Source organism: Cylas formicarius, unplaced genomic scaffold, assembly GCF_029955315.1.
Source record: "Cylas formicarius isolate icCylForm1 unplaced genomic scaffold, icCylForm1.1 PGA_scaffold_10__41_contigs__length_53128322, whole genome shotgun sequence".
Lineage (NCBI taxonomy): Eukaryota > Metazoa > Arthropoda > Insecta > Coleoptera > Brentidae > Cylas > Cylas formicarius.
In genome coordinates this window covers 40,094,044-40,118,831 of record NW_026844214.1, presented here as the reverse complement: position 1 = coordinate 40,118,831, position 24,788 = coordinate 40,094,044, and the positions used below count along the sequence as shown (strand labels likewise).

General features: G+C 31.3%; 1 protein-coding gene across 1 annotated transcript; it reads left to right on the top strand.

Annotated features, from left to right (window-relative positions):
* Window positions 1-4,340: 4,340 nt before the first annotated feature.
* Window positions 4,341-24,588, top strand: LOC132703901 (nose resistant to fluoxetine protein 6-like). Its single transcript, XM_060673429.1, has 11 exons — window positions 4,341-4,667; window positions 7,413-7,627; window positions 7,766-7,992; window positions 8,250-8,344; window positions 8,407-8,603; window positions 8,666-8,826; window positions 9,649-9,817; window positions 12,419-12,754; window positions 16,594-16,843; window positions 19,791-19,873; window positions 23,140-24,588. Exons 1-11 carry the CDS (start codon window positions 4,475-4,477, stop codon window positions 23,347-23,349), a joined length of 2,136 nt encoding a protein of 711 aa, XP_060529412.1. The 5' UTR covers window positions 4,341-4,474; the 3' UTR covers window positions 23,350-24,588.
* Window positions 24,589-24,788: the final 200 nt, after the last annotated feature.

Here is a 24,788-nt window from a genome sequence, read left to right as displayed (position 1 = left end):
TCAAAAACAAAGCACAATACGAAAAAAACATTGAAATAGCATTCTTACTTGATACAGCTAAATTCGAGGAAACGCCAATGACTTGCAGTTTTTTTTTAGTTGCAACTTTCTAACTTGAATATAGTTCAGACGTTCGTGGATTCGTCATTGGAAATAAAGTTGTCAATTTTTGACGTCTATTTACTAAAAATAATAATAAAAACTTTAAACAATTTGGATTTTGAAAATGAAGCATATTCGAAAGAAAGTTATACTACATTTTTGTCTTAAAAAACTAAACTTCTTTCCTCTTTCATTTTACGAATTAGCTTAAGAAACACGGTGTAAGTGTAGATAACAAATTAAAAAGGAACGAATTAGCCTTTGTACTTGTTTTTGCAAATATTGAATTCGATTCTGTTACGTATGGCACGTTCCAGAGATCCTTTTACTATACCCACGTTGCTGAATAAACATGTAATCTTCTCATTAATCCTATTGTTACAATAATAATTCAACCAATTGCTTTGCTAATCGAGGTATATTCTATGAAAAATAAGGAAAAAAAAACATATAATTAATTCCACCTTTTTTCACTGTTTAATTAGATTGTAATTGGAATATTTATGACACATGCCTCGTTATTTGAATTTAATTTTATAATGATTCCTTTCTAATATATTTATAATAGGTAAAAATAACAACGACTGGATATTAAAGCATGCTAGTTCGGATTTGCTTTATGCCATCAGCTGCAAATTGACCCTCGAAGTAGCCGTTTCACGTTCGCTCTAAAATATTCAGGGTGGTTCAGTTTTCAATGCCATAAATTTAACAGCTTGTTTCCACGACGAAAAGTGAGATTATTCTTTTTTTTAAGGATTTTTGATTTTCATTTTTACTTAACATTTCATTTCATTCTTGGTTGTCTTCTGTCTTCATTAGTTTACGTTGGTTTTTGGCGAAATGCGACAGATCAGTCAGTAAATAGGCAGTACAAGAGAATTTTTTTCTTAAGCTATAGGATTTTTAAGGCTCTTTAAACCTTTTAAAAATTCGTATATTACGTCGGTACATGTTTCACAATACGATGCGACTTCTAAAGAGTGTGATTCCATGGATGATTTTATATCAATCTGCATCTGCAATACATCTCCGCGACCGCCTTATTTTTGGTATAAAGAGTGGTAAAAAAACGGTGCTTCCTTATTTTCGTTGAAACTGTTTTAGATATTTTGTTGAAATTTGGTAGAGACCCACAATGCAATGAAAGTGAAAATTATTTTTCTATTTTCACCAGTGGCGTCACGGATGCTTTTTATCGAAAAATATTGCCAACAAACTGCTTTTTTTATTGCCATTTATTTCTTAGTAAAATGTTCTCTTCTCTCGTCCGAAAAATAACAGTTTCCAGCGAAAAAATTAAAAAGCACTGAAAATGTTGGAATTGAATTAACTTTGAATTTACTATTGAATATGAAAATTTAGCATTGTTTAACATTAACAATTAATAAAATAATTAAAGAAATTTCATGGGCAAATGAGTAAAAACATTTTTTCAATATATTTTTAACACCATTAAGGACTAGAGCATCGTTTTATGAAATGTATAGGCATACATTTTTAATGGACAAACCATAATAAATTTTATGAAATAATTATTTACCAGAATCATTCTCTATAGACTGTTCTGCAGTTTTTTCAATTTCCACGGAATGTTGTAATTTTTAATTGATTTATTTATCGTTTTACGATATACATATACAAGTCAGAAAGTACTAATATACAGGATATTTTCTAATTGAATATCAATAATCAAGGGGGTGATTTTTGGGTCCATTTTAAAATGAAAACTTCATATGTCCTAAACGTTTGAGATGCAGGGTAGTAAAGTTATCGAAAATAAAATATATTTTTTTAATGTTTGTAATACCGCTTTAGATATTTTAAATAAATAAAAATATATATTAATTAAATAAAAATATATATTATTTTTGAAAACTTTAGCACCCTGTATTTCAAAAGCTAAGACGTTTAGGACATACGTTCATATAAAGTTTTCTTTTTAAAATGAACCCAAAAATCGCCCTCTTAATTATCGACATTCAATTAGAAAACCTCCTGTATAACTTATTATAGTTGTACTTTCGCTTTTGTTAAATCTTATTTGAAAAAACCACGTATGTAACTTAGCTTTAAGGAACGTTCATAAGCCTGATATTAGCATACTGTTGACTCACTCCTTTCAAATTCCGTTATTTAGGTAAAGTGTAACGCGCACTTCTGAGCTCTGTCGAAAACAACTAAAAATTTGTTATTACACGTCGTGTCCAATTTTTACAAATCTTTTGTTCCCTTAAAGCCTAACGCCACCATATTTAAAGCGCAGTTTGAAATATATTATAATAGAGTTTATAAGTTTATAATACCTACTTGTATAACTTTGTGCTACGTATTGTTCAAGAAAAAGTTACTTAAACACATTGAACCCTAACGCTCCTTTTAGCTTCAAGAAAATTAATAAATATTTGATTGATTGGTACTTATATAAAATGCGTTTTACGTATTATTTGCGAAATATGTACTTAAACGCATGTACTCCTAATGCTCATTTCAGCTTTATCAAAATTCTAAAATTATATATCTTATTATTAGTAACAAACTAACTGTTAGTCTTTAAATGGTTTTGAATCAACAACTAATCATTGAACTGAGGCGGCTTTTACTTGATGAAAATCCATTTATCAAAATAAATAAGAACTAAAAGTTCAGATTTTCAGGAAATTATATATTATGACGTGGCAATTGTTTCGACAACGCCGTGTCTTTATCAAATGTAATATTTACAAACTAGCTGCTACTATATATACCCAAAAATGACCATAAAACCTTGATTAATGTTGATGTGAGAATTTAAGTTCAATAAAGGAGAGGTATTTAAATTTAATTCATCGCTAAGCAATACATTTGAATGTTTCATTTTGTTAATCTCCATGGCTTCCAATAAATTTAATTTTCTACTTTTTGTGGCTCTATGTAAAATATCAAAATTGTCGTCAAAAATGTGTTTTTCTGTATTTAAGTGTGTAGCATAATTAGAATCTAAACCATTGTTTTTAAACGCTCTTTTATGTTCGTTAACGCGTTTCTTGAAGGATCTACCTGTTTACCTGTTTGTCCAATATAAATTTTAGGACAAGATCCACATTTCAACCTGTAGACACCTGATTTTTGGGATTTTGGACATTTCATTTTATTGTTTTTTAAATATTTTCCTATTGTGTTGTTAGTTCTGAAAGCTATTTTTAAACCACATTTTGACAAATGTTTTGAAACTTTTTCACTAGGTTCTCCTATGTATGTAATTGTTTTAAATTGTTCGTTATATTGTTTCGGATAAATAGAGCTTACTGTTGTCTGTATTTGTTTTTTATTTATAATTTTATCTATAATGGACGACGGATTGTAGGCGTTGTTCAGTGCAATTTGTTTAATGATATTAAGTTCTTTGTTGTAATTTTCTGTCGAGAGTGGCGAATTAAGAAGTCTTTGTATTAAAGAGTTAAATGCAGCCATTTTGTATGTATAAGGGTGATTTGAGCTGTTATGTATGACTGTGTCCGTGTGTGAAGGTTTATGATATATTGAAAAATCTAATTTGTTTTGCGTTTTCGTAATAGTTAAGTCTAAAAAATTAATAGAGTTATCCTGTTCAATCTCGATAGTGAATTTTATACGATTATGTAATGAATTAATGTAATTTAAAAAAAAATATTCAATTGTCTGTCCGTTTCAACAAAGCAAGCAAAGATATCATCCACATATTTATACCACCATAAAAAACTTTTACTTAAAGGATGTTCTAGTACGATATTTTCCAAATTATCCATAAAAATCTCGGCTAACAAAGGACTAAGTGGGTTTCCCATAATCAAACCTTCTTTACAGATATAAATCTGTCCATTAAATTCAAAAGCAGGTAGTTTGTAAATATTACATTTGATAAAGACACGGTGTTGTCGAAACAATTGTTATGTCATAATATATAATTTCGTGAAAATCTGAACTTTTAGTTCTTATTTATTTTAACAACTAATCAAATTATTCAGATTTCGTCGAAGCTTGCTTTGCTTCATAAATTTAAAACTCTTTAAATTATTCCGAAACAATTTTTTTCCTTCATGATATAGCTTTAGCGATCGAAAATGCATCCAGTTCGCCTATTTTCACAGTTGCATACGAGAATCGCCATGGCAGTCAACCTGAAAATGAAAAGCACTGTCAAGGATACGAAGGACAAGAACCACGCCGCTCCATGTGTACACCTTCACGAATAGTTTATAAAAGCTTTTTGTAATATAGATTTTTTGCATTTGCTAATTGCATCGCATATTTCCTTCTATTGTTAATCTAGTTGCAATTATTAAAGTTAGCGCACATCTGATCATTATTTCGTCGTTTGCGTCTTGTCAATACGGACTTATCGTTTTGCAAGATGAAAAGCCTCTGGTTGATGGTGTTCGTGGTGTCGGATGTGTCGAATTTAAACTACGCCTTCGTACAAAATGATTTCGATTTGTTTCCGGAACTGCCCCTCGGAGTGCCGAATAGTGATAATCCGGTGTGTCGCGAGCAAAGTGAACTTTTCGTGGATAGTTTAAAAAATTATACGTTATGGGCTCACGAAAGTAAGTATTAATGAAGACTATGAACCTACTTAAAAATAACGAGGTTGCGAGAAACAAAAAATACAATTAATTTGTATGCTTGCAAAGTCGCCATATATTTTCCTTGGTAAAGCAGGGGGTGAAAAATAAGGAAACCCTAACGTACTTGTCCAAATTTGGTTTATGTAACTTATTTATTTGTTACCCATGTTTATAAATAAATTTCTTTAGAAATTGATTTATAATTTGAACAGTTGAAGTTTTATTAATTGTGGGTGCAAAAATAAAGAATTTTGCGCCGAATACAAAAAAAGAAGAATCTAATGGGTTTCTATTTAAAATTTCAAAATTTTTACGTAGATGTGGAAACGCCGCGACAACCAAACATTGATGTGATATTCCATTCTAACTCTAACTCAGTTCTTTAGATACTTGTAATACTTTGGAACACCCTTCATATTTTTGTACATGATGGTCTCAATTTTACATTTCATACAAACAAAATATATAATAATACATACCCAAATCAAGTAGTTTTTTCCAATATTTTAATTTTTCATAAAAATACTAGTTTTGACACTTATATGTGCAACTTAATTTGAATTAGATGCTGTGGGGTGTTCGAAACAAACGAATATATTTGGATCATTTTAAATTGAAAAATCTAGAATTTCTGAAATAGCACACCGTATAGTATATTATTATTTTTTTTGAAATATCTTACAAAAACGTACAACCGGTATTTTGAATACTTTTTTCTGTCTAAGACAATTGCAAATTTTTCATGACAACTGAGTAAATAAATTCATAAAATTGATTGTGGTGTCAGCTTAGGTGAGGCAGAAAAAAATACTTTGTTGGCAGAATCACCCATTATTATTCAACAACATTCTTGGCACGGGAAGTGCAAAACTAAAACCGTTGGTCACTTAATGAGTGGTGTGAAATAAAGTAATTGGACCATATTTTTTTCACGCACCACTTAAAGGGTCCTAGACATTCAAACTTTTGCAGAATGATTTACCTTAACTATGGGTAATAATCATTACCCATAAATTTCTTGTTTTGGGGATATGTTAAAGATCATGTTTATGTGAATCCCCCTAGAACATCAGAAGATATGGAAAATAGGATTCGGGACGCGTGCAAGAGAATACCACAGTTTATGCTAAGGAATGTTCAAGAAAATATACGAAAAAGTCTAAACATGTGTATCCAAATAGAAGGCCATATGTTTTAATATTTATTGCGCCATAATAATAATTAAAAATAAGATCAGTTAATTAGTAATAATAGGTATGTAATATTAATTACTTTTTCTGTAAATTTAACCACAATTGCTAATAATAGTCTGTTGCTTTATCTACGGATCCTGTTCATTTTTTAATCTTAACTAACTAATATGGTAGCAATAGTCTTAAACAGATAGAAGGGTAAATATTGAAAAAGTTAAAATAAATCGCAAACTAGTATTTTTTTAGAAAAATTAAAATTTTGGAAAATCTATTAGGTTTTAAAAAAAAGATGAATTTGAAAACGAAACAACAAAACAAAAATTTGAAAAGTCAAGCTTTTTTGAGCCATCATATCTTAAAATAATTTTATATTGTGCATCCTAATAATCTTTAGAGCTTTTGTATTGCAATAAGAACTTTACACGTTGGCTCACCCCTTACTTGCATTGAATTGAATGTTGCCATGTAGTTATTAAGTTTTAAATTAATAAAAAAAAAGCAAAATATATTTGGGACCTCTCATCGGTGTCGGAAAATGAACCAACGATGGAGGGATTATTCAAACATTAGCTCAAACACCAAACTTGTTTATAATGGAAACGTAGTCCCATTTTCTATATCGGTCACGTTGTCTTCCACCGTTTAAACATGTGTCCCAATTTCGCCATCGCAAAACTGAAACTAATAGGTTCCATGTAGCGGAACTTTTTCACTAAAAACCCCTTGATACCCTTGAAATAATTTGTCCGACTTTTAAACCAAGAGTGGAAAAATTTGATTCTGTTGTTCATGCTTGCTTTTACGTTCCTAAACAAGTTTTAATTTAAATAAATTACTCTTTCATAGTTCTCGTGGCCATTAAGTCGGTTATAACTTTTTCTTTTCAGTTAACTTTTGAAATTGTTGTCGAAGTCCCTTCTATCATTTTTGTTTTACATCACATCGTAAACAGATTTATAAAACTTAAAACACCTTGGCAGAAAAGGAAAATAGATATTCTTTTAGTCTATTTTCACCGTTTTAAGTTATCATAGACTCTAGTAAAAAAAATATTCCATGGATGCTGTAGTTATTGTTTTAAATATCATTTAATAAATTTGTTGTTGCAATATTGTTTCTTTTCGACACTCAATTCCGGTTTTTAAGAAAGGTTATTTGAGAACTATAGATATTCAAAAAGCTTTTATGTTACGCATAACGTCGTTCCTAAAAATATTTGTTACTTTGTCTGAGAGGCAGCTACTCTTGTATCATTACTTCACCGAATTCTAGAAGCCTTTGAAAATACGGAAAAGTCCTTAGGGATAATTTATGTCCAGCAGTTTTAATATCATAAATCAGGACCAGATAGACTTTAGAGTATGCATAACGGAAGCCATAGTATTTTCATGGAAATAAAAATTACGAACAAATATTCTGAACCTTTTATTGTTCGTTTTTACAGATGATGTTTAGAGCTAGTAAAGTGGGGTACTTTTTTAATTGCAGCGCCGTAACGACGCCCATAATAATTAACAAATTATTGTTACAGTGTGGGACGCCACGGTGAAGGCTTCGACTGGTGTCCTACGAGGGAACATGTTCCAAATGGGACATTTCGAGCAATGTCTAACATCCAACCCGCCCTTCGAACCTCAATATTGCTTCGCCACTATAACTATTCACATTCCCAAGTTGGAGAATCCGGATAGAGATATGCTGGCCATAGATTTCGATCCTGATGATTCTGTCCTAGACAGGCTCTATGTAAGTAAGTATTGGTCCAGTTGCAAACGTATCGTAAATAATTCCGAGTTCTTTAAACTAACCAATCGCGAATTAAGAATGAATCATGAAACTGGTGACAAAAACATGAGTTAGGTGTGTTTCTAATAAATATTTTAGAGATATTCGGATCGGACGAAGCAGCCTAGAGATACAGTCAACCTGGGATGGTGCATTCCTGCCTCGTGTTCTATTCTGGACTTGGAAAAGTCTTTGACCCACTATTTGAGCAATTTGGAAACGCCTTTCAAGAACAAAAACATTACCTATACCGCCCAGATTAAAGAACAGTTTTGCCACAGGCCGAGAGATAAAGAACTCTATACTCCAGCGGATATTACATTTGGGTATGTTATCATAGACATGCAAAACCACTTTGCCTTTATATATAATATATAATGTAACATATATACACTTACACTTATATATCTACACGAATGTTCATCTCAATCATTTGATTTTTGGATACTGACGCAGTGAACTAGAACTGGCCGACTTGATGGGCTGTATTTAAAAGGTTGCAGAAATAACTAGCACATATTTTACTGCTGAAATTGCTTTGCTGATTGATTTCATTGAATTTAACCAAGTGATTTTATTTTAGCTTGGTAACTCTGATACTTTTGATCCTAGTATTCATAGCTACGGCCTACGATTATAGAAAGGCAGAGCCGAATGGTGAGGAGAAACCAGTGAAAAGTATGTTTCGGTTATCTCCTATTTATGAATTGATAGTACTGGTACTTGTTTAACATTATTAGGCTCAAAATCGTCCAAGCTGATTCTGGCGTTTTCTGCTAGACGAAATTTTTTGGAAATGTCCCATACGGAGAACTCCAATCCGGCTTTAAATATATTGTACGGCTTACGGACATTCTCAATAATGGTCGTTATTTTGGACCATAGATTTGGAACATTTACCTCGTCGGCGCTTATTAATTTTGACTTCGTCGAACACGTAAGTAAAAAAAAAACGAAATTTTAGTGTTTTTATAGTCTTGGTACTTGGTATTTTTTTAGCAATATCGTGCAGCGTACTACGCAGCTATGTTATTCCACGGTGACTTGTTTGTGGACTCATTTTTCTTATTAAGTGGACTTTTGGTTGCCTATGGATTGCTAAGCCAGTACAATAAGAGAATAATCAATCCCGGTTTTATAATATTTCTTCGATACATAAGGTACACCTAAGGCTAGTGTGTTACTGCAAATTTGTTTAACAAAAATAAGTATAAATCCAACTTTTGTTATTGTTAACGCACAAAGACCGAGAAACTAATTCACCCTTAAATGCTCTAAAGTTATTGCGAAGGTTTCGGATAACTGGAAAATTAAAGTTATGGATAGTTGGATACGTCCATCAATAGCATTAGCCGAAATTTAATTTGTAGAACGATAAGAAAAAGGCCGCTTTTTTCCATGTTATTACCTTCCAAGTTTAAAATTATTTCATTAGTATTGTAATGGTAGATGATTGTTATTGATTCATATTAATGCATAAACAATAGTTAGAAAACCTATTTAATTGAATAAAATTACTCATGCACTGAATCCAGTTTATACGAGTCTTTTATGAATTTAATTATTCTTTGACCACAGCCGCACAATTTTGTTTATCGGCATTTCCGCATTAAATGAGATGTAATAAGGATTTCAGTTTCTAAAAGGTTTGGTTAGGGTTTTTGATTTTAATTTTAAACTGAAAAATACAGGCTGATTTATGTTTGATGGTATGGTACGCGATGATGCGCCAGCGATTTAAAATATTTTCAGTTTTGTGTCGTCATTTTAAAAAAAGTGCCTTTAAAATTTTAATATTCCTTATATTTTTACATTATTTGCGACACAAGGACTTTCTCTTAATTTTTGTATAAAAGATTCCCATATGCTATCTTTAGTAGCTTATTAATCATCTCTTTATACCCTCTCAGAAAGCAATGTACTACCTTTTCAAAGTTTTCTGTTTCTAGAACTGCCACTTTAGCTAAAATATTTATTTGCAGATTAACTCCAGTGTACGCCTTCGTAATTTTTTACTATGCGACCGTGTTCAACTATACTGGCAATGGACCCCTTTGGAAGGTGGTGGCTGGTGGTGACGTCGATGATTGCAAAAACAACTGGTGGACAAATCTCTTATACATCAACAATTACGTCAATCCTGATCATATGGTAAAATAATTTTATGCAGATTAACAGATTGTGGTGAATTTGAGCTACTGAATTGGATTAATGCGGTTTTCTGGATTTAATGGACTTATCTCTTTAGAACGAAGATCATATTAGGTGTTTTCTTCAGTATTACAAGTGTTTAACTAAGAAGAACGACTTTCCTGTCACTGTTCTAAATATCCATAAGTCAATGCACGTTCCAAGAAGCTCAAAAGGGAAAATGAAATAATATAATCGAATTTTAAAATTTAGATTTCACACATAATTTAGTAAAATCTGGCAAATCTAGTAAGAAACTTGGGGTACTGTTTTATTTGCAAAAATATGTTTTGAAGGATATAAATCAACGGAATTTATATTGTTCGACTCGAGTCAAAATTTTGAAACTTATGTTGTAACAAGAACAACAAACTTAAAATTTATACGAAAATTTAATGCCACTTTCACATTAAGTTTGAATACGTGTATTAAATTAAAATGTTAGAACAAAAATCTCTATTGAACTATCACTGGTTCGATAACGAACTAAGTAAAGGGATTCTCCCATTTTATTTTAATTATTTATAAAACAAAAAATGATGTATCAATCTTTGTGAAATAGAAATCTTTCGAATAGAGAGCTTTCGTTTATAATATTATTATAAGATTGAAATTAAGATCACTAATTCATATTTAAGCAGTAATTTAAGTGTAAATGTTTAGCAATAGGGGTGCCAGCAAATCAAACTATAGTCTACTACCAAGAAAGTCACTCAAGTTTGTCATTTATTTATTCTTGGAAACTTAGAAAAGCATAATATATAATCTCCACAATTCGTAAATGGAAATCTTTCTTTTATATCCATCATCCTAAATCATTGGCTGCATATATTACGTTACTGTTGCGCATACTGCAAGTTAAATCGTAATAAATTCAATTTTTACTTCATTATCCTTGAACGGGAGAAAAATTATTGTTTTATATCACCATGCGCCTTTCTATTGCGCGAGCAGGTGTTCAGTGGGTTAATGCTTCTTTTGAAGATTTGATTTGTTTGTATATCTACTGAAAATGGTGCCTGTGTAATATATGTTTTGCCACACTAAAACTTTATCAAAAATACAAAAAAAAACGACGAACTAAGTAGATAATTTGTTTTAATTATTATTAATTAGAAGAGAAGTCCTTTATCTACTAACAACACTATATAATTAACAATTATATAGTTACCATCAAACGAACTTGGTCGTCTACTGGTGTTTCGAATTGTGCACCTGTTGACTGTAATGAATAATAATACATAAAATTGATGTACACGGGGCGTTACTTGTAGTTGGTAATCGTAGTTTTTTTAAGGAAAACTATATTTTTCATAAACTACAATTTTTTTGGTGAAGCAATGTGTCCAGTAATTTAAAGGGATGTCAAATTTCGCTTTTCTTCTACTTATTTGAGTAAACAATGTCGGAATTATGTTCATAATTGATAATTTTGAAAAGTTTACCAATGCGTCCATTCTCTCAGATACTGGGTTAGTTATACGTAATACAAAAAAAAATCTACATCATCACTTTTGCTAATCATTTACTATGGGAAGAGAGCATAAGGGTTCTGCACATCTGCGACAAAGGTAGAAGGCTTAATGTTCTTGAAACGTTAGAAATCAGTAGAATGCTGACAAGCCCAGATATTATATGCATAATGGTCATCAACCGTTTAATAGTGCGCCCCAGACCATATGAGATAGTCTTCTGGTATTTTGTGTAAATATTTAAATAGATGAAGCTGAATTCTATTTGTTTCTGTGATTTTTCCCTTTTTGAATAGATGCCTCTAAGAGTAAATGGTTAATGTATACCATTCTTGCATAGTTGCGTAGTCGGTGTTGTGGTGTGTGATCTGTTTTTAATTTGGATTGGTGAGTTTTCTATATGGATAAACATGTCACTCGTTTTTGAAATTAAATTTATGTTTTGACAAATGATACTGTAGATTTCGTATGTTTTTTGTATTACTTAGATTATTTAGAAGATTACAAAATTGACTAATATCTATCTTTTCTACTTTCTGACTTTTAAAAATGATATTAGTTTACCAAAAAAAAGGCAAGACCATATCGTGAGATATCGATGCTCTATCTGATTCATCGGTACTTTACCGAGTGCTTATTTAAAATTTTATTTCGTCAAAATAATGTTGTTATGTAATTGATGAGTGATTATGCAAGAAAACTTTCGTATTCCGGGTTTGAATACGGTGAAGCAAGTGCCGTTTAACTTTCTTAAATATTTATTTGCTTAATATGCATTTTGTATTGGGAATTCCAATAGACACTATGAAAATGTTGTCAACAACAATAATCCAATGTTTTTTTATTGAAGTTCTGTCCCACGCAAAATTAAGTTAATAGGGTCATAAAGGATTGTTCTCTGATGAATGTGAGATGATATTCTTATAGAAAATGAATTTTATAAATTGCAAAATTGTTTAAAATTATTGCAAAATTTGTACACTATGAACTATAAAAGTTATAAAAAATTGTGAAAAGTGTTCACTTCGATAAATACAGAATGGAAAGTTTCACTCATTTCTAACATTAATTTGTTTTTTTTTTCTTTTAGTGTATGACACACGCCTGGTATCTGCCATGCGATTTCCACTACTTTATTATAGCAATTGGACTCTGTCTTCTCATCCACAAAGAGAAGAAATTGGGTCTAAGTGCGTTGTTTGTCGTGACTATAGTATCTATGGTGATCCCTTTTGTTCTAACGGTGATTTACATGCGGCCGTCCATGTTGATGTTTTATCCAGATTTCTTGGTCGGACCAAAATCCCATCCAGATTTCCTCTTGACGTACAGCAAGTCGCATACTAGAGCAACGCCTTATTTTGTCGGAATGTTCGCTGGATACATGTATCATGTGCTAAAAGGATCGAATAAACATGTCTGTAGGGTAAGCAAAAGTTTTATCTTTTTTATATTTATAAATGTAAATTCATATTTTACATGGCTACTTGGTTACGACCAGAGTTAGTTTTGTATACTCTATTTACAACTTTAGATTCAGGCAAGTTTTTACTTAGTAATAATAGTAGTTTCTATAAAGCTAAATAGTAATAATAAACTTGAGAAATAAACACACCATTACCATTATATATTCACACATTTTTTTCTAAAGACTGGCAGCTACCATATTTATGTGTTACCTTCTTGACTCTTTTTCAGGAGAAAACAAGAATGTATTTGTAGACTAATTAGAAAGAAAAGTGAAAACCCATCACGTACGATTTTGTATATTTTGTTGAATTTGAGGTTTTTCACCATTTTATTTAAATTAAAGGACTGAGCATGGAAGTCATGCAGAATTCGCTTTATGTTATACAAATTTGTTAGATTGAAGTTCGGAAAAGTGGTATTTTACTTGGCAGTTCAGTAAGTTCGAATCTAAGCCAAATGAGGATTTAAATTATTTTTTCTACTCCCTTCTGTAAAATATCCAATTATTTACCGATTTAGTGTGCGGAATGTGTCATTTTATCACGTCGGTTTGGTATCCTACGGCTATGAACCACTTCGGACATTTTCCGGGTATTAACACACGAGTTTGGGTGCAATCGTATGTTTTCGGAGATTTTACCGCACAATTCAATTTTGACTTTTATCGATTCTCACCTTCCGTCTGTATCAAAAGTTAACTTTCGTAGAAAAAGTTTGGTAGACTTTTTAAGTAACTCAAATGCCGTTTACCGCACTTGTTGCACAATATACTATTACACCATTTTAAAAACACATGAATATTTTCAAAATCATATGGGGTGCAGTTTGTAACTTATTAAAAAAAATACAACTACTACCGTTTCAAAATAATTACTTGGAATTGTAACTTTAAAAACTGCCAGAAAATTTGGTCACCGGTATATTAAAAATCGTAATAATTGAAAACATGGGAGGTAGAACCCACGGCTTGAATTTTAACGTTTGTCAATTCAAATCTCAAGTGACTGTATACGTGTTGTTTTACAAAAATTCACACAAAAACTAATGGTCGTAGAAAGAATAGAGTATGCAACACGTTTGGTAAACTTTTATAACTGTTTTATTAAGCACTCATTCCGCTGCGCTCCGCTCGTGTCAAATAAACTCGTCAGTCAAATGCCGTTTACCGCACTTGTTGCATAATATACAAATTTTCAACCCCCGTCTGTAAAATGCCTAATTACACATCGATCTAGCGTGCGGGAAGCGTCACTTTACCACGTCGCTTTCGTTTCCCATGGATCGGAGCCACTTCGGACATTTCCGGGATTTTACCGCACGGGTTTGGGAGCAATCGGACGTTTTCGAAGATATTTCCCACGCCTTGAATTTTGACGTTTGTCAATTCTGACGGTCATGTCAGTGCATGTATTCGTGTTGTTTTGCGAATATGTACCCAAAAACTAACGGTCTTAGAAAAAGTATAGTACGCAACAGGTTCGGTAAATATCACTACCAACAAATATGTTGCGTTATTTACCATTTGCTGTAGTGCTGGTATTTCAACAATTTTGATATGAGCATTGAAAAGTGACAAGTAAACTCGTGACTCAAATGCCGTTTACCACACTTGTGCGTAATATACTATTTCGCCATTTTGTATATAAGTATTTATTTTTTCTATAAATCCAGAAACTCTGATAACGAAAATATCACAATGTATTGTTGCTAGACGAAAAGTATTGTTTAAATCTCCTAAAAGATTTAGTACTATATACTTGGTTATTACTTTGTCAACAAGACAAAAATTTTATTTCTAAAAGTTATTGTTTTTTTTACCATTCACTAAAATATTTTAACTTAGCTAAGTTGCATAGTTTTGGATGGATTATGTTCTCATATTCGGTTCCCACGTTTTATTTTTTGTTAAGTGGATATTATCTTTGGAAATGGGGAATCAATTCGTAAGTCTTTGCATAGCCTCGTTTTATTGACGTAAGGCAATTTTTATTGCGACTTTAACCCAGGTATTAGTGAATTTAATCATTAATTAAAAAATGCAAATGTGGAAAAACAACGCGGGTGTCTAAGGTGTGGTTTTATTTTAACTGATTTACGCTGCTGAAGTGAAAGTGATTGAATGATATCTAGCGGTCGAAGTTACACGCGCGTGACTAATTTTTAACTAAATTAAAAAAATCCAACACTTTTTTGTACCGTAAATCGTTTATGTGATGACAAATTATTTTATTATTTTTAAATCATATTTTTCTACCCGTGGATCACTACGTAACCACTTTATATTTAAATTTTCTTTGAAGTTGGCATTTGGGTTTATAGAGTGACATAAAATTGAGTCTGTACAATATATCAAGCAGAAACTTTTCTATCAGTTTTATGAAAAAAAGCCATTTTTTATAAAAAGTTGTTATGGTCTAAAACCTGAAGATATCAAATTCATTGAGCTAAATAGAATGTTCTAAATAAAATACGAATGTTATGCAGGTATTTTATTGGAATTTTATTCTCCCCCAATTTTGAGAGCAAAAATTCATAAACATTTCAAAGGTCAATCAAATAATACTGTTTTTGACTAGTTATAATTAAACAGCTCTAACACCATTTAGCACCAGCCTTATGCTTATAATCAGTAAATGTGCATAGCAATAGTAATAATTTACGTAAATATTTGACGCACTATCGTTGATTTAATTCATAAGTTATATTAATGTAGATATCATATTACCTAGCTTCTGATTTTTTTAGAAAAACAATTGCGCAATTATTATTTTTATACATTGATAATAACGCATACATAATTATCTCGAACGGTTACAGTTTACGATATTTCTTATTGTTATGTTTAGATCGCTTTAGTTTTTTAAATTGAAGGTTGAAACGATTATTACGATCGTTTATATACCGAGTGACCACGGATATCATTACCCCTCCCAAAATTTCTGGCAATTCCAAGTAATTATTTTCAAACGCTAGTTATTTTTTTAATAAGTTAAAAACTGCACCTTATATGATTTTGAAAATATTCATGTGTTTTTGAAATAATGTAATATTATATTATGCAACGTGTTGCATACTATACTTTTTCTATGACCGTTAGTTTTTGTGTACATTTTTGGAAAAACAACACAAATACATTCACTGACATGAAGGTGAGAATTGACAAAAGTCGAAATTCAAGCCGCGCGGTAAAATCTCCCGAAACATTCGATTGCTCCCAAACCCGTGCGGTAATATCCCGGAAATGTCCGAAGTAGCTCGGATTCGTGGAAAACGAAAGTGACGTGGTAAAATGACAATTTCTGCACGCTAGATCTGTATATGATTATTTTACAGAAGGGAGTAGAAAAGAGCCATTTCCGGAAGATTTTATTTCCTTGTTTGTTTGCTTTACCAAACGGGGAAGAATAACATTAGCATTATCTTTTTTTATTATTTTCCGAAAGTGGAAAAACATTCTTCTGTTATTGTATACGTTAGCGTATATTTTTTTGATCTGATGACTTTAATTTTTTTTTCGATTATTTTCGAGAAAAGAGCTCAATGAGCGATAAGACCGAGAACCTCTTGGGAAATATTTCATTAATTTTTAAGTTATTTATTACTATTCTTACTCCTTGCTTAAAAATTATTGTTTTCAAAATGTTAAAATTTTAGATAATCGAAAACGGAACCCCACAATTTATTTATTTTTGGTCATTGCTATATAACAGTTAAAACGCTCCTCTTTCAATAATAGCATTTAAAAACGTGTTGGAAAACTTTTTTTCTAATTACCTCTATCTATTCTGTTTCCAGATAAAATCTTGGATTATCATTACGCTTTCTATAGCCCTAATTCTAGCTGCCATATTCAGTGGGGTGGTATTTTACAATCCCTATCATCCCTACAACGCAATAGAGTCTGGGTTGTATTCGGCCTTTCACAGACCCCTGTGGGCCGTAGGGAGCATAGGTTTGATGTACGTCACCAGCTATGGACATGCCAGTTTTTTCAAGAAAGTCCTCGAGTGGGGGCCATGGATACCTCTGAGCAAATTACAATACGGCAAGTACCTTAGAGTTTTCAGTTGTCAGTCAATTGCTTTTATTGTTCTGTCAAATTATATGACAAGATGATAAAAATAAAAATTGAAAGAAACCTTGGCGATGGTTAACAATTTATATTAATTATCTATATATATATATATATATATTGCAGAGCGAGAGGTTATTAACCCACGTTATCCTTGCTAGTATCGGCAACGAAAAGTTGTAGATTGTCGGCGGCATGTAAGAAAAATGCCATTGGCCTAAAAATGCCATGCAAGTCGGTTCACTGCATTAAACCCAAATAAAATTAAAAATATTTTTTGATTTACGATTGTCCATGGCAAAAGAAATTAGTCGTTTTATTTTGATATTTTTTTGAAACTTAAACAACGATACAGGAAGTTTCAAAAATCATCCAACAAAATGTAGGTTTGATGGTCAGAAAAATAAGTTTTGTCACAATTATAATACCTAGTTATAGCCAAAATTAACCTTATTTCAATAAAAATAAAGTTAACTAATTTTGTACAAAATAATAAAAAAACAAAATTGAACGAATAAATGACGAATCTCCAGCCAAGCATTGATTCATGAACATCCGTATAATGAACGCCGCAATAAAAGGCCCATAAAATTAAGAAATTCGTTAGTTTATTTCGTTTTTTATAGTTTTTTTAATTCAATTGTCATTCAATAAAACAAAATTCAGATAATCACACATACAGGGCGTTCGGAAATAGACTTTGGAAACTTGGAGCAAAGATTCAACGTGGTACAATAATGGTAGTAAGTCAAGTAACAAAAATTTTTTTGTTACATTTTCCGAGTTAAAGCTTGTCAAATTTCATTTTTTGTAATTTTATTTTTAAAGCAGTGGTCTTAGTTCTCAACAGAATAAGTTGGTATTTTACCCACACACCTGATTTAGTAAAAGTCATCGTAACAAAATGTTTCAGAAATGTGTCACTAGATGGCACTTTACCTAGAACTTTTTTTTTATTTTCCCTATATTTTATTCATTTAGACTGATATTGCAAAATACAACAAATAGCCTTAAGCAGAATCATAAATACTCAAAAATTGTTACTCTTATTTTAAGTCGATAAGTTCCACAAATCGATTTTTTATTCTCGGCTTGAATTTTACTTGTAAATGTGATTTTAGCTAACAGGACTGAAATTTGAAAAAGTCGTTGTCCAATCCGTTAAAAATTAGTTTCTATTAAAAGAGCTTATTATTTTATGCAATCAAATTTTAGGAAAAATTCAAAATTATCCGCAATTCTTAAATGCCATTTTGTTCACTGACCAGGCTGCATTCAGTCGTGATGGCATTGTAAATTTTGGAAATATGCATGAGTAGAAAATTGAAAACCCACATGCCAAAGTTGAAGGAAAACATCAGCGCCGGTTTTCTTTAAATGTATGGGCAGGGATTAAAGGAGATAATCTTATAGGATCTCATATCTTTACCGGATTGCTTATTGGGGAAACGTATCTCCAATTTTTCCAAGAGGAACTAGCACCTTTGCTGCAAGAGGTACCCTTGCAGATGGCGCTCCACCGCATTTTACATTAGCTGTACAAAGGTATTTAAATCAGGCGTTTGAATATCGATGAATAGGTAGGGGCGGACCTCTAGCTTGGCCGCCTCGCTCACTAGACCTTAATACGATGGACTTCTTTTGTTGGGGGCACTTAAAGTCTACGACAAAAAATAATAAACATTTGCGGAATCATTAGAAATAGGCCAGGCGTATTAATGAGCGGTGGTCATTTTGAAAATGAATTGTAATTAGCGTTATACATTGTTTAATGATAACTTTTCATTTTCGAAAATGTTAAAATAAAAGAGAATAAAAAAGTCGATATGTGGCTAAACGATAACACTTATCGATTTAGAACAAGAGTAACAATTTTAGACGATTTGTTATTCTGCTTAATCCGATCCGTTCTATCTTGCAATATAATCTAAATAATAAAATTCAGGGAAAATGAATAAATATATTCTAGGTAAAGTGCCCTCTAGCGACAGATTTCTGAAACACTTTTGTTTTGCAACAATGACAACAACCGGGGCTGTGTGTAAAATATCAGCTTATTCCGTTGATAATTAAGCCCGTTTACTACCATTATTTTACCAGGTTGAATCTTTCCTCCAAGTTTCTGAACTTAATTTCCGAACACCCTGTATTTCTTATGTTCAATTCAAATTTTTAACATTTATCAAACTATGATTGGAATTTGATGTTGAAAAATACACTGCCAAAATTATGACTGCGCGTCAATAAATTAAATGTTTACTTTAAGAGACATCAATTTTCTTAAAAAGAAATTACATTCTTTTCTTAATTTAGGGCCATATATATTAATATGAAACCAAAAACTAATAGATGTATATTTTTTATGCTCAAGGTATAGAAGGTTTCCCACCGAGACTTCGGTGATCTTTTAAGGGAACACCATAACCTGGTTAAATCGGAAATGGCTGTGAAGTTGCTTATTTTAAATGCAACAGTTTGGATATTGCTGCATAAAGGCCAGGCATTGCAATTGCTTAAGGGAAAAATTTGCATTCGCAAATGTAATTTTTGACTAAAAATACTAAATATCCCAAAAACGGCGGAACTTATCTTTGACAAACGTGAAATATGGTAAAAGTTTCTCGAGGAATTGTAAAATAACATTTAGGGTGTTCAATTTAAAAATACGGATGTTGACACCCATTTCTATCATAAAAATATTTTAGCCGGATTTTAGCCCATTAATATTGGTGTAATCCCAATACTTTTAAATTTTTCTGGTTATAGTCTGTCCATAACAGATCGCTCAAGTTATAGTAAGGATAGTAAATAATTCTTACCAGCAGATTTTTCAGTCACGTGGGCACCACAAATAGTGTCTAATTTAATATTGCTCCAGTGGTTAAAAATATTATTACTAACTTCAAATTAATAATCGTAGGTGCTTACCTCATCCACATGCAGTTTCAGCTGAGATCGGCCGCCAAATTTATGAATCCGAAGTACATATCGTATTTTGACTTGGTAAGTTTTAAATGTAAATGTTTAAAAACCTTTTCAAACCACTACTGTTATAAAATTAATAATAATTTCAATATTGACCAGTTGATTCGCATTATAGGCAAGGTGAAGATAATGTCAAACGTTTGTTAACGTTTTAGTTTTTTGTCAACAAGAATGTTGCCTTGTATCACTTTTTTAAATGATGTTTATTAACAAAATGCCCCTGTCGTTTTACTTAACAAGTTCATTTAGTAATCTGTAGCTTCTTTTCTGGAAAAGTTACAAGGAAACTTATTTTGCTAATGTTTTAGAGCGTCCCTGTTTGTATATTTAACTGCACCACATTTCTTTCGGTATTTGCTTTTCCCATGGTATGCAAAAACAAATAGACCAACATTTGTTACCGTCTTGAAGGCCATTAATGCCATTCAGATTGACTTTACAGTTACACATTCAACAGGTAAATTTAATATGCAAAATTATTTAGTATAACTTCCAATTGTTTAATGGGTTGTTGTATATTTTTCTAATCATTTTGAAATGCATTAACTGTAGCGGGTCGAAGTACTAAAAAGTGCACTATTTCGCTCATGTTATGTAACAAGAATGTTTCTTTGAGTAGTTTATGTTTCATTGTATTTTGGATAAGTAAGATGCTTACCAAATTATTATTTGACTATTGATTTTATGAGCTTTTTTAAATATTATACTACCATACCTATGTTAAATGGAACAATTTATATTTTTTAGCCCTTAAATATTGCAAATTTATCCCTTTTCAGTTATATATTTCAATCGCTACGTGTTATTTTGTTAATTGTAAATAAAATTTTTAAAAATCTTTTCTTAGGTATACAAGACTTACTACAACCGTGGAGTACAAAAATTTTCTGCGCCAATAAATTCTACGTAACTGTAACTTCCAAACCTGGGCAAATTCCCAAATATGGGTTGCGCCATTCACTTTCTGATTATAAAGTAGTCTGTATATATTCTAGGTCAAACTCTAGGTATTCATGCCAAAAATAAAAGTTCTTTTGATATTTGAATTCTTCTAGATCTTCCGGTCCCGGTTCACTTTTATCTGTATTCTAAATGTTTTTCAAAACTTAAAACTTTTCAAGCCATCGATTGAAGATTTCTATATGCAATTCTAACCCTTGACAACTTTGCTGCTGCTTAGTTATCTGTAGCGCGCTAGTGGGTTTCTCCTTTTATTTGATGATTAATAAAATTCTAACCCTAATTTTCACATCTTGCTTGTTAAAATTCTAGTTATATTTTTATTTTGTACTGTCTATATATGGCAAGATATTATGATTAAGTATGAGTAGTCGTAAGACTATACTTCGCGTTTTGTAAATTAAAGACTTGAAATAATAAATAAATCAATAAATAAATTACATTAAGGTCCATCAACATTATTTTCATGGGCTCGACAAAACCAATACTTATAGTCCATCACTGTTCGTTTGTTAGTTTGGTTTGTTGAATTTAGGTTTCGGATTTTTAAATCCTGCAAAAACCTTAAAAAACATTTGTTTTGTTGTTTATTTGATTTTAAACCTTTAAATCATTTCTATTTAAATATTGTATTTATGATGAACCTCCTCTTAACTTTCTGTTAAATTAAATTAATTTTTTTTTGAAAAAATGTCCAAATTTGCCTTTAATTTCCATCTAGTTTTTATGTTCAAAATCGCGACATCGAAACATCAATAATGCCACCAAAAATTGATCCCCAAGCGCGTATTCCGGTTGAGATAAAAGAAGTGGAGCGCCTGTAACGAAAGTGTAACTTGTTGAGGCTGTTCCGATTGTCTTTGTGTCCGAGAATGGAACGAAGCAAAGTCCAATTATCTGAAGGCTAATACAGATGCCGACGTGCACTTCTTCTCGGTCATTTAATTACTTTTATCGGTTAAACGACGGAAATTTGTTAAACGAGTTTTGCATTGGGTGACCCTTCAAGGTCTGAAGCGAGTGAACACTTTTATGACTACATTACTCACGCGAAACAATTATTATTTAAAAAGCAACCAAAGTAATACTTGTGTAGTATTAAGTTGAAATCTTTAAATTTAGTAGAATCGTAAGATAAAAAAAGTTTTTTTCGCTTGTTCTTAACAAACATCAAAACCGTACTCTCGCAAAAAACTTAAGATATCTAAATACCAGTGGAACTATTCAAAAACAGGACCCTACAATAATCTTATAATGTCTTAACTTCGTCGTGACTTTACTAATTTAATAACTTCATTGATTGAATTTGAGTTTGGTTGGATTAATTTATTTTAACGATTCTTTCTACAATCATATACATTATTTTTTAAAATTTTCCAATCCGGACAGCCACAAAATCCTCAGTACTGTCCCACGGTATTATACATCCTTACGTACGTGCCTTTTTGAGCTTTAGAAAGTCTCTTACGGCTAATTTATTATCTAGAATGCATCAATATCCATTGTTTTTTAAATTAATTTATTAAATAATTTGTTACACTTCCGTATCATTAATACACATGCTAGGCTATTGACTATATATACTAATATAGTAGAAAAATATTAATAAATAAAAATAATTCTAGATTTATTTATTTATTATAAACTTTGCGTAAACTTGTGTAGAACTGTTATAAAAATTGACCTATAACAACCAAATTCCTTTGTTCTTGCCGTTTGTTCTTCAACAACAAAATACTTGTTAAATCTACACGAAATAATATGCTCCAGTTTTCCAGTCCAAATATTCAGTCACTACCCCTCTAATCTTTTACTGACTTCTAAAGTTAGTTTTGGTTTAATGCTGTACGCAGTACTCTCCATGCTTACTTCATTCCGTATGCTTGCTGTTGAAATATATTATAATTTTTGAGGGTATGTAACGTCCAATGAAATAATAAGTCAAATCGATGAAACTTTGGTTTGATTAAAACGATAAATGATAAGAAAATTACAGTACAATGTCAAAATTGTTTGTTGTTGAAATGTTTTTGTTTGTTTAGCATCTTTATTTTACCAGGGGCAGACATCTTCTGTAAATAAAAATAAATTCTTACTTATAGAGAAAATTTATATACAGAATAGTCTTGCTCCAAGTGCACCAATGCGTTGTTTCTTTTCGAATGACTAAATAACTGGACTTTCAACTGTTTTTCTATTTGGCACCGTTTCTGAGAAAACTGAATAAATGTTCTTGCATTTTTAATAAAAATAAATAAATAACAAAGTTTAAATAAATAATAAAACCAATTAATAAATGTTTATTTTAATTTTTATTTTCTCAGATATGCGTCGGCATGGGTGATATCGTCATGGCGTTCGCGGCAGCTCTGTGCCTCTATTTAATGATCGAAGCTCCGTTCCGAATTATTTTCAAAGAGCTTTTGATGTCGAAAAGGGAACCCAAACCCGTCGAAGTGCTGCCAACTGCGCGGGAAAACATGATAGCGGCTAGAAGTAACCACAACAACAATTACGAAGACAGCAGATTATAATATATTATTATAGTTTGTTAAAACAGTGTTAGATAGTGGCAATAAGTTTAATTCCGCAATCTAACTGTAAATAATAAGTATTAAGAATGCGGTGTTCATTCCTGGCCGTCAAATCCTAGACTAAACCAACCTGATGCAGTGCTGAAAATTTACCGCTCTTGTTTTGAACGCAATCAGCCAAAAAGTATAAATCAAAAGGTTATCACATTATGTTGTTACGGTCCCAATCAAAAATGTAGGCACCTGAATTCTTAGAATCTGAGTTATATCTCGATATACTTGTTCCAAATCTAGTAAGTAACTAAGTAAATATCATGTTTTTGCAATCGTATACGAGGTTCGACAGAAGATACAAATTTTGTTCAAATATGTCGTCTACCTCAATATTCAAAGTAATTGAAAAGGGTTTTAAAACAAATTAATTAGAATTGGAAAGTACATGTAGATATGCAATTACATCCATTTAACATGGAAACTGTGGTTGTCTAATGATATGTTTGTTAACTAATTATTTTTTGTATTCACTTCCTTATTTGTAAAATAAATAACTGTTTGAAATGCATTTAGTACGTATTTAAATTGCGAGTTTATTCACAATGGAAGAGTTTGTATGGTGTTCGATGGATTTAATAGAATCCGTGAAAAATAAATATATTTTTACTACTTTAATCCTAATATAAGTTTTTTAACAAACATCGTATAAGAATACAAAAGACTTGAAAGATTTATTTTCGCCTTTAAACGTTGAACTTTATATATAAAATAATGTTTTTTCATGAACACAATACTTACCCTTGCGATTTCTTCTAAAGTATATTTAAGAAGAATTCGGCATTTCTGGGAAATATACTACGACAGAAAGACGATGTTTATGTATTATTACCCTGGTATTGTTTCACGTCCACACATTACAGGTCGAGAGAAAAGCTTTCAAAAAAAGGTTTCGACCTTTACGGTTGATTGGCAATATTTTTTTAATGCAGCATATCTCTTCGGTGCAATTTTGGTTAATTTTTGTATGACTACGCGAAATGAACATCACTTAGTTATATTTACGTGTATTAACACACCAGACAAATTCAACTTTTAATCGAACGGGGTAAAAAAATCATATGGAAATTATACCCCGAATTATAAAACGCCTTTTTCGAATACATTCTAATTAATAGTGACAATGCAATTTGATTTAATAATAAAACTTTTTCAATCCTCAATTCTATGTGATAACTCATTCCCACATCATTTAAATTAACTTACTCATCAAAACTGAACAGAATATTGTTCTACTGGTTGAAAACCTCAACCTATTTTTGAAATAAATTCGTTTATTCAACATTAGCGAGTTTGTTCTTCCTGAGCGGAAATTTAAAAAATATCAAATAATGGGTTAGACACTCCAATAAATAAATTGGTATTTTACATTTCTTATTATTGGCGAC